General features: G+C 38.0%; 1 protein-coding gene across 1 annotated transcript; it reads right to left on the bottom strand.

Annotated features, from left to right (window-relative positions):
- Positions 1–868: 868 nt before the first annotated feature.
- Positions 869–11,566, bottom strand: asah1b (N-acylsphingosine amidohydrolase (acid ceramidase) 1b). The gene is made up of 14 exons (XM_033625386.2): positions 11,408–11,566; positions 11,216–11,262; positions 8,619–8,709; positions 8,451–8,537; positions 8,260–8,338; positions 8,073–8,147; positions 7,936–7,981; positions 7,690–7,834; positions 7,494–7,548; positions 7,310–7,391; positions 5,212–5,343; positions 4,691–4,814; positions 1,683–1,739; positions 869–1,604 (listed from the first exon to the last, which is right to left on the bottom strand). The coding sequence occupies exons 1-14, from the start codon at positions 11,474–11,476 to the stop codon at positions 1,515–1,517; spliced, it is 1,179 nt and encodes a 392-aa protein (XP_033481277.1). The 5' UTR covers positions 11,477–11,566; the 3' UTR covers positions 869–1,514.
- Positions 11,567–11,773: the final 207 nt, after the last annotated feature.

The raw sequence follows: 11,773 nt of genomic DNA, 5'->3' as shown, positions 1-11,773 counted from the left end.
TTTCATTATTTTTTGGACATTATATACTATGACTTTTTTTTTTAAATGATTTTTTTTATGGCATACTATACTGTGACTTTTTTAAAATTAAATTTTTAGGCATACTTTACAAGGATGTTTTTGTGAAATGACATTTTTTGACAGACATTTGTTTTTATTATTTTTTACATACTATGACTTTTTTTTAAATTACCTTTTAATAATTTCCTGGCATACTATAATGACTTATTTTAGTGAAAATTTTCACAGTATGTTATACTATGACATGATTTTCTTTCATGGCTTACCCTACTATGAGAATTTTATGGCAGACTATAATAGGACCTTTTTTTTTGGCGTACCAAATTATGACTGAATTGACATTTTTTAACATTTTTATAACATTGATTTTTATGAACATTTCTGACATACTATAAATGAATTTTGCAGGTATACTAAAGACATTTTTATGACATTTTGTATGAATTTCTTTAACACTGACATTGTATGAGTCTTTTTTATAGCATACTATGACGGCATTTTTTGGACGTACTACACTATGACTTTAGCTGTGCTATCTTACAATTAATGTATAGTAAATGTAAGTTGAAGTGAGTTGCTGATGGAACTAGTTAGAACTGGAAGTGGCAATGAGGTCTTGAAATTTATGATAAGGGTCTTAAAAGATATTAAATTAAACTTCAGGATTCCAGCATATTCTGTGAATACCCTCTGAGTTTTTCTTTAACACTGACATTGTATGTAAATAAAATAATGTAACGTAATCATAAATTTAATTTAATAATAAAGTTGCTGCCCCAAATGAGAAATCTGCTCAGCTCAAACCAGCTCAGATATAAAATTATTATGTCTGAAACACAAGTAGAACTTTAATTTGAGAAATTTTATTAACAATCTTTAAAAATGACAAGGAAGAGGTCAGCACTGACGTAAATTTGTCATTATTGATGAGTGAAAAGGTCAGTTGTCATGTGGGAAGACAGTACCTGAAACTAACTTAGTCGTTAAACATTTTGACTTGCAACACGGATTAAAAAATTCTAACATTAATGCAGGACCACACAGTGTGGAGGCACAGAGTGGTGAGAGTGGGCTGGATTTGAGAAAATTAACATAAATTAGAACAATATTTTTGCATTAATTGAATTAAACACAAGGATTCATCTCTGCGGTCTGAATGCCCGTGTTAGGGTCCACTGATGGACTCATCTCGTAAATAACACATTTACATTATTACAGTAAAAATAACAGAAACATTTACAAGTTCGATTCATTTCTGAACCACTTTCCCTCGTGACAGAAAAAAGGAGGATTTAGTATTTTTAAAGCTTTAAGTCGTCCCCAGTAGTCGGAAAAACACAAGACAAACTTTGGTTCAGGTGATTTGGAAGCTGTGCAAACAGTTGAAGGATCAACCTCAACTTGTGTCCCAGAATCAGCCGAGCTCGTCTCTGTCACAGCTTCTCAGTGCAGATAGGCATTCACAAACTGATCAGGGTTCAGCGGTTGGAGCGTTACCAGGGCATGCAGGGGTTTGGGCAGTCGCGGATATACGACTCCAGGCTTCCCTCTGACACTTGCATCAACGTTGTGTATGTCGTCAACTGTGAGGCACACAGTGAGGAAAAGTTAGCTACACTTACTCTTTAAGTTAACAAATAAAAACGGACACTGGGACTCACCTTGTTTAGCACTGGTTTGGTTGAGAGGACGTCATATATGGTCTTCAGTGAGATATTCTAAAGAAAGAGACAGATCAAAGGCGTCATTCTACTTGTTCAAACATTCACACCCTCTACTCATAAATTTGTCCAGTTCTTTACAGGAGGTGGGTGTCATCAGTCAGTGGTGGAAATGTTGTTTTTTTAAATTTATTTATTTATTTAGGGGACAGTGCACATTAATGAACATTGCTGTAAATGTGCCGGTGTTAGCCAAAGGCTAATTTTCAACTGTAGTCCTCCGGCATGATGTTAAAAAGACCTCAGGCCATTAAAAATCACAAAAACAGGAACACAGAAGTCATAATATATAAAACAACAAATTGCAAACAAAAACAGGGACACATAAGTCATAATATGTAAAACAAATAGACAATAATTCACAAAGAGAAACCAATACGTACAGTGCAATATGATACAGTGCAAAATAGTTGATCGAGAGGCTATGGATAGTGAATAGGCGAAACAATGCAAGTCCATGAGTCACTGGCATAGTGTATATGATATATGAAGTTATAAAGTGCTGCAGTGCCCATAAAAGTCATCACAGTGAAAGTCTAAATTTAATTAAATTAGAATAAGTTAAATTGGGAGAGTTGAAACTGTCAGGGGTGGATAAATGGGATGGAGGTGTAGCAATGCAAGGACCAATACAGGATTTCTTGTTGAAGTTGTGCTAAGATGGATTGAGAAACACAACAAAACCAATACATACAGTGCAAAATAATACAGATGATCATGACATAATGTATCATATGAATATAATTAGTAAGGTAATAAAGTGCTGCAGTGCTCACGGCAGTTGTCACTGTAAAGGTTAAGTTTAAGTTGAATTTGAATGGGATGGGAATGGGAGAAATTAGCTGTCAAAAGGTGAACAGATGGAATGAAGGTGCAACAATGCAGAGACCAGAACAGGATTTCTTGTTGGAGTGTGCTAAGATGGATTGAGAAGAGGTGGTACATTTGTAAAGTGCTGTCGTGTTATCATGAGGTGCAGATTTACCCATGTTACTGCACATGTCCAGGGGGGGGGTCATGTGCAGTGACATGGGGGGCTATATACAGTCACTTAACAGTGATTGCAGGTCTGATTTGCCTTGAGCCAGTCTTTCAAATGCCTTTTAAAAATTAGAAATGTGGAGCAGTCTCTCATGGAGGTTGGCAGGCTGTTCCAGATTTTGCTGCCTCTGACTGATAGAGCAGTCTGTGAGAAGGAAGTGCGCCTAAACGGGATTTCACAGTCTCCTCTTGTAGTTGCTCTAGTGTTGGTACTGTTGGTGGATTTACATTTTTAAAAAAAACTGACTCGGGGTGGGGGTGCAAGTCCGTTCAAGATCTTATACACACAACATGGACGTTTGAAAGTAATGAGATTGTCAAAACTCAGTAGATTATGGCGTGTTATAATATCACAATGATGATAGGAGAAAGATTTTTTGTCAAAAATGTTGGGTACTTCTACTTTTACTTGAGTATTTCCATTGTATTCTACTTCAGTGTTTTTCAAACTGTTTGTGCCCAAGGCACACCTGTATTGATATCTGTGCCGATAGCTTCCATAACGTGTTACCACTCTTACCACGACATAAGATGATAAAAATAAGAAAAAATAAGACAGGTAGCTTTCGTGATACTGTCTACTGACAATTTCTTTTTCTCTTTTCTTTCAGTGGTAGGTTGTCTTCTCTGGTGCTTTGTTATAATTTGCTCTGTACAGTAAAGCGATCCATTGTCCCACTCACGGCTTTCTCCTTTTAAATGTTATCATCCCACACACTGGCTGCCAATCAGGGCTTTTAATGTGTCACACACCTATAATTCCCAGACACAAACAGCGATAAATAGGTCAAGGTTTGAAGGTTTTTTAAAATTAAATTTGACATACTGATACAGTCAATTAAAAAGTGTTCCATAACTTTTTGTAAACGCCCAGTTGAGTATTAGCATAATAATATGTGGTTATCACAAAATCCCACAGCACAACTGGATTGGCATCACGGCACACCATTTGAGAACCACTGGTTTGCTACTTTATACTTCTAATCCACTACTTAGAGGCAAGCATTGTACTTTCTACTCTGCTACATTTATCTGACAGCTTCTAGTTACTTCTTACATATTCAGATTTTCACAAAACTATATTTAACAACAATCAACTTTTACATTCTGATGGATTATTACAGTTTAACATCAATGGCAATACAGTAAATAAAATTAGCTCCATCTACCAATGACATTAATGATGCTTACATATTAATGTGTCACTATTTATAATCCAAAAATAATATATTTACTGTTCTAAAATGGGTCACTCTGCTCAATGAGTACTTTCACATTATATTTTGAAGCAAATACTTATGTGCTTTTACTTCAGTAAAATTGTGAATACATGACTTTTACTTGTAACAGTAATTCTACAAAAAAAAAAACCTCTACATTTTTTATGATTTTTTTTTTAATGGTATACTATATTATGATTTTTTAAATGGACAATTTTAACTATATTTGTGACATACTATACTATGACATTTTTAGAAATTTCTTTAACTGATAAAAAAATGTATGTCACATTTTTGTGACACAGTATTTTGTTAAATTTTTTTATGTTTCCTCTTTTGACACTGACAATTGAGTTTGAGTTTTTATGGAATATTATACTATGGCCTTTTTTTTTTTTTAAATTATGGCTTTTTTTAAAAAAAATTATGGCTTCTTTTTTTCCCCCTTTTTTTATTGCACACTAACATTTCTCCATTTTTTTTTAAATTGCATACTATACAATAACTTTTGAAATGTAAATTTAAAACAAATAGGACATTTTTATGACATACTACCCTGTTACAATTTTATGAATTTCTCTGACATTTCCAATTTTTTTGTGATTTTCTTTCCTACACTGTCGTATTGGTACTTTTACTTGAGTAAAAGATCTGAATATGTCTTCCACATCTGTCATCAGTACTCACTGTCTGTGTGGTCTGGTTCATGCACTTCTTGGCAGGAGTCCTGCGATCATCCAGGAAGAAAGGCTCCTTCCAGTGATCGTAGTTTGTCTCCAGGACGTACCACCGGCCCAGCTTCAGGTCAATCCTGTAACACAATAATTAAATAAAAACCTCAACATGTGACGTGCAGCTACGCTAAGCAACTGATTTGTGATATAGAGTGAAATCAGGTGATCTGAAACCAAAGCTGTTGTCAGTTCCTTGTTGAGCAAGTGATGTTTCACAAGAAAAACACAAAAAGAGCTGTGTCATTGAGACAGCAGCACAAAAGACCAGACACCAATCTTCCACACATAAAGGTCAGTCAGGCACAACTCAGCATAAATCACAGCCTCATGTCATTGTAGTTTTGTAGGTTACAGCATTTCTGATTTGCTCAGGACTGTCTGATACATCAGTCCTTATTTTTCACATTGTGATTCAGCATTTAAAAAACAAAACCATGGCTGCTCTGAAAGCGCAAAATAAGCTCCAGTACTTACTCCAAGATATCAATACTGAGCAGTCTGGACCTGGTGATGATGCAGCCCTGGCCTGTCTGGTTCCCTCCGAGGATGAAGTAAGCTGGAGCCAGCAGCTTGGTCTGAGCCAGCCGGGTTTTGGCCTCCTCGTAGCTGGTGAGAATGGGATAAGACTCATTTTTGCTACAGAGACAGCGTTGCTTGACACGGAGAGGCAGCATTCAGTTTTTAGGCATCACAAATCTGGATCCAGACAAACTGAATCCTGCTTTAACACTCAGTTCTTTGAAGCCATTGCCTAAAACTTCTCTCTTTGCCACTGCTTTTTATTATTTAGGACGACACACTTCATGTCTTACACTGCGGAGTACGTGCACTGCAGTCTTTATTCTCCTGATAAATTTGCTTTATTTAAATTTAGCTTACTTTAATCTTCCATTTTATTCTCCTCTTTTAAATCATATTATTTGTGTTTCTTGTCTCAATACAGTTTTATGTCTTCTGTTAAGCATTTAAATTGCTTTGTTGTTAAACTGTACCGTGCAAATAAAGTTGCCTAGAAACTGATTAGAGCATTTTATTTTTCAGGATGCTGAGAAACTCTGTGGAGCTTTCTTTATAATCTTTTTTTTTTTGTCTCTTCTGTTTGTCAGCAAATTGCTTCATCTAAGTCCTTAATACCTAACAAACATGCTGAATGCAATTTTCTTTAACAAATAAAAAAACATTTGCAAAGCATTTTCCTTTTAAACCTGCACTCTGTACATCAGCTTATGGCTTTGTTCTTCTTTTTATACTGGTGCACTGCAACATTTTACAGCACATTACTGCCATCAGAAAGAGATATGCATTACTGTCCTCAAATCACATCATCACTATGATTGTGTTGTGAATGTGTGTCCCCAGCAGGGGCGATTGCTCTGAGACAACAAGGGAGGCTGAACTTCCCCTAAAATTTCATAGAAGAAATGGTCAAATATGCACTACTGAATTTACATTAAAATAAGAATTTACATTGCATTAAACGTGCGCTAGGATGCGTTTAACATCATGACTGTGATGTTCAAACGTCAGCTGTTTATCACCAGTTTTCAAACGCGACCTCCCTGTCATACGTTCTCGTGTCAGCACGGTGGATGCGGAGCCTCCAAGCATTCCTATGAGACAGCGCTGAGCAGGTTTTTTCACGCAGCAAAGCGAGACGGTCATTGGATAAATGCGACGAAATCGTCACTTCCAGGAAGGCTCAGCTTCCCTGGGACCTAATGGAGCGGTAGGCGGGAGAGGACGCTCGGTGTATGCATGATGATTGGAGGAATTGTCTAAAAGGCGGAACCCCTTTGTGATTGACAGCGCTTTGGAAATACACACTGGCATCGGTGAGCGGAGTCTTCTGACAGAGTGCCATCTGGAGTTCCTTATTTCCATAAGCGATATAGCTCATTTTCACCGTTAAACCCATCTGAAAATCTTTGAGGTGTGTTTTGCTGTGGTTCTATGGCATGAGTGTGGTTGAAAAATGGCTTCAATTAAATGTTCCTTTTATAAGTTACTGCCTCGCTACAATATGACAAATTTTATGATGTAAACTGTTTGAAAGACCAGCAGCTGCTACTGGTTCCCATATGCATGCAGCTAGAACAGGGGGCACAAATGATACAGGGACCTGCTTATAGAAACAATAAAGGAACACTTGTGGAGGAAAACTATAATGTACGATACGATGTGATACGATACGATACGATACAATACAATACCGTATGATATATATACTTAATTGTCCCCCTAGGAAAAACTGTCTTGGACTCAAGAGCTGCACAAGTATTGCTGTCTTACAATAATAATCCAGAAAAAATGAAGCATACGCCATTAAAACATAAAAAACAATAGTATTGCACACCAGCACACAGGAGAGCACCATAAGCAAAGCATGACACAGCCCCTAAAGCATCAAGCAACATTATTTAAAATGTTGGCACAAATGAATTTTTAAAAGGATTCAGTTTAAATTTGAACATCCTGTATCGTCTGCCTGAGGCTAAAAGCTCGTACTCAGCATGAAGAATGTCTAAGAGTCATACGGTATTCTCTGTCCCTTTAAATATCAAAAGAGGATTACCTGTTTGCATTTTCTAGGACAGAGCGAGTGAGGAAGCTCATCCACATCCCGTCTCTCTGTCCTAAGATCCACTCCAGGATTCCTGCATGTAAACAGATTTAGATGATGACAAGCAGACAAAAAACAGAGACCTTGTCTTTAATGCCTGTAGAAACAGTGCTGAGCAAGACTGTTAATCACTCACCAATGTAACCTCCGTCCAGGCTGAAGCGCTCATTCATAGTCAGAGTGAATATGTGCTGCATGGACGAAAGAACAGAGGAAAACCTTTTTAATCTTACATCCACATTCCAGCGAGATAAACACAACTCAACAGTTTTCATGGATGTTAAATGATGTTTTATGCTGACTGAATCCAGTTGTGATACTAAATGACTTACAGGCTTGATTCCTGTCAGCATGCCAACATATCCAGCAAAGTTTGTCGACTTGAAGACAGTCTGGTTATTTCTCTTGAAGTCGAGGTTGACCACCAGCGGCTTCAGTTTCTCGCTAATGATCCATGACTTGTTTTTCACATCCCAGCTGTGAAGAGGGACACAACCATCTCATGAGTTGTTATTTCACCAGATCTGAGTCAAGACTATCAAGATTAAAAATGTGTGATTTTAGGAGGTGATTCCTACCCCATAAATAATCCAAAATCCAGATTTCTGCCATGGACGAGGTTACCTGTACGAGTGCAAAGCCCAAAAGGTTTTTAGCGCTGTCGAAACATTTGAAGTTAATTAATCTAGCAATCAGATTCTGGACGATGACCCACCCTTATTGTCTTCTGCAACGACTGATGTACACACAGTGAACACCTCATAGAAGATGTTAAACAACACGACTTCACCTAGAGTATTAAAACAGAACAAAAACAAAAAACAAAAAAAAAAAAAAACAGCAGAGGTCAATGGGACATTTTTAAAAACACTTACAATATTGGAGACTTTGTGTTTTCTTACCAAGAGGAATCCCTGAAACAGCTGCAATGCCTTTGATTTCATCACTGAAAGGGTTTGGGAGTGTGTCCACCATCAGAGGCTGCAAAACATTATAAAAACCCACAGCAGTCATAAAGCCTTTCATGACTACACAAATATGGCAGTTACTCTGAGGAAGACATAGTTCAGACAGAAAGAGAAGAAACACTCACCAGCATAATGTCAACCAGCTCAATCAGCTTTCCACTGGGCACAAAAGCATTCGCCAAGTCTTTGATGGCCTGAATCATTTCTATCAGCTTTAAAGAGAGAGATCAGGAGTTGAAAAAAACCCTGATATTTCAGTGAGACTAATTTGAAGCACCAGGCAGCATTCTTACATCAGTTTTTTTGTCAGTAATCACAGCTGTCCATCTCTTGCTGGGCGGTAAGTCGAGGTCCACCGTGTACCAACTGACAGCTCCTCTGAACCTGATTAGAAAGGAAACGCTGTAAAACCGCCGGAGCATAACAATGCAAATGATAACATCCTATTCACAAAATCACTGAGGAGACGTGACGTGTATTTATCGGTTTTGAATTCAACTGAAAAGCAATGCCTCTGGAGGTAAAATGCAGCAGCAGTTCAGCCGTGCATTCCAATTATACCTTACCTGTAAATCACAGTTTGATCTGTGTGTGGATACAAATACAAAATACACCGATCAGCCGCTACATTAAAACCACTGGCAGGTGAAGTGAATAACACTGATCATCTTGTTACAGGGCAATGTTCTGCTGGGAAACCTTTGGTCCTGGAATTCATGTGGATGCTCCTTGACACGCACCACCCACCCAAACATCACTGCAGACCAAGTACATCCCCCCAGGGCAACAGCACTACCTGATAGTCCCCCTAGCTGGACGATGCTGAATGCAACACCATTAAAACTGTTCAGGAATGACCCATGGAGCATGAGAAAGAGCTCAAGGCGTTGACCTGGCCTTAAAATTCCCCAAATCCCAATCTAATCATGCATTCATGGGATGTGTCAGTGCCCCAGATCCACCCCTGATCCACTGTGGGGCCTCTCTGGATCAGATTTAGCTCTGACCTCTTAAGGCATAGGCATAGGTGTCTAGCACCACAGTGTTGGCAGCAGATCTTAAGTCCTGTGGGTTGTGAGGTAGGGTACCTGCACATCCCACAGATGCTCGATCAGACTGGGATGTGGAGAATTTGGAGGTCAGGTTGAAGCCTTGAGCTCTTTCTCACATTCCTCTGGCCATTACTGAGCAGTTTTTGCGGTGTGGCATGGAGTATTTTCCTGCTGGGGGCGGGGGCACTACCATTGGGAAGTGCCGTTGCTGTGAGGGGTTGTACTTGGGTGGGTGGAGCATGTCAGGTGGCATCCAGATGAAGGTTTCCCAGCAGAACATTGCCTCGAATCGAGACCATCCAAGTTTATTCACTTCACCTGTCAGTTTTTTTTAATGTTGTGGTTGATGGGTGTTCATTTGGTTGTTAAATTAATTTTAATTACTCATCAAACAAAAATCTCCCAAATTTTCTGGCTTCAGCTTCTCAGATGTTGGATTTTTATGCTTTTCTCTGTTTTGTATCACAGTAACTTCTATATCACTGTAAATCTTTGAATTTGGGACTAATTGTCAAGTAAAACAAGCTATGTGAAGATGATACTTGTTACATTTTCCTCTTTTTATGGACAATCTCTACAGTAAACCATGAATCGCTACATCAAATTTCATTAAAAGGTAAATCACTTATTAAAATAAATGTTGCAGCCCTATTCTATTTTTCTTTAAAATGACTGCGGCATCAGTAGACCAATGTGCCTAGGAAGGTATGCTGTCTTCTAGTGCTGTTGTTGGAAATGTGAATTTGAGTTATATGCAACATGCCACAGATTATTTTCATAAACAAAATATGTCTTGCATACCCTGCTTGTCTTCTTACGCCTCCCTTCAATTTATATACTTTTAAAAACACCAATACAGACATGAGGTTACAGAGGGAAATCAAAAACCATAATTTATTGTAAAGGGAGTACGCACTGTGGCTAACCGGTGTAAATGGTATTTCAGCAATTTAGTATTTAGTATTCCATGTATTTGGGGCACTTGCAAGAGACAGATTGATAATGAATGGCCAAAATTCAGCGCAGCAGAGGCTGATGTATTCTTCTTTTTATTTCCTATCATGGGTGAAACTCACACAACACTAAATCTTACACTTCCCCTACAAGACATTAGCATACTGCCTGTAAAACACCCAACTTACAAATTTTATCCCCTTGTCTAAAAATGCATGTCCGTTACAGATGTGTTGTCCTGAAGCCTCATTGGGCTGTGTCTAATAATAATTATCATTTTGATTATCCTGCCAGTTATGTGTTATATCACTCATTTTAAAAATAATTTAAGTCGTAAATTCTCAGTGCCTAAGTAGACATCTTTAAAAAGTCCAAAATTCAAAGACAGTCAGTTTGCATTACAATTACATAAAATAAAGCCTGCATATCTTCACATTTGACAAGTTGGAACCAGCTAATATTTTGCATTTTTGCTTGATAAATGACTAAATGATCAATTTCTTAGTAACAGTAGCAGAAAACATTATACAACTGTTTTCACAGACATCATTTTGATATGTAAACTGACCTTAATGTGTAAAAGTGGTGGAGTGCCTCAATAATTACACATCAGTTAATGAATCGTTGCCAAATGTACCTTATCTTTACTTCCAGCAGAGGCTTTGTGACATTTAATTTCTAAAGCAAACAGCCGCCAACAAACACACGCCCATGTACAATTTTCATTTCAATTATTTTCTCAGCTAAACGCAGCATGTGCTGAGTGCAACTTGTGAATTTGGATTTTGAGGTTTACGTGGAGCAAGTGAAGGTAGCATAGTTCAGTTATGAGGCGTTACAAAACAGTTCAATGACTTTAACTCTTACAGACTAATGATACTTACGTGGGGCCATTTGGGGGATACATTCCTGTCCGACATTCTTCTGTATACTGTGAATAAATAAATATTAAAAGGTTTCTGTGTCACTTCAAAGTAAAAAAACACCAATAAGCTCGATGAAGTTAAACAACGCACTAAGGCTTTAACAAAATAACGGGTTTAACAGCACAGTGATTAGGCAGAAATGTCGCTTACCGGTGGGATAAACTGTGTCGTTGCGACGGACAGCACAGCCGCTAAAATAAGGAAAACACAGTGACCCATTTTTGGAGGATTTCGCCCAAACTGTTTCTCGACCAGCGGCGGTTAGTACATGAAGTTTACTGCGAAAGCTGCTTCTGTTTACCTCGTGACAGTGACCTGACTTTTATGCACGGGAGGGGAAACCGGAAGCTATTGAAGGGACATGAAACGCCTTTAGTACAAATAAACGAAAAATATTCACACATATTATCAAATAAATCAGAAATTTATTTTTTTTTCTTCTGTTTGCCATAAAAGTGACAGCCTCCGACAAATACAGTAACAAAGTGACACAAAACACCCCTCGATACCGATGGC

Source organism: Epinephelus lanceolatus, chromosome 3, assembly GCF_041903045.1.
Source record: "Epinephelus lanceolatus isolate andai-2023 chromosome 3, ASM4190304v1, whole genome shotgun sequence".
NCBI classification, from domain to species: domain Eukaryota; kingdom Metazoa; phylum Chordata; class Actinopteri; order Perciformes; family Serranidae; genus Epinephelus; species Epinephelus lanceolatus.
The sequence above is the reverse complement of the archived record's forward strand: the minus strand, read 5'-3'. Positions and strand labels throughout refer to the sequence as shown.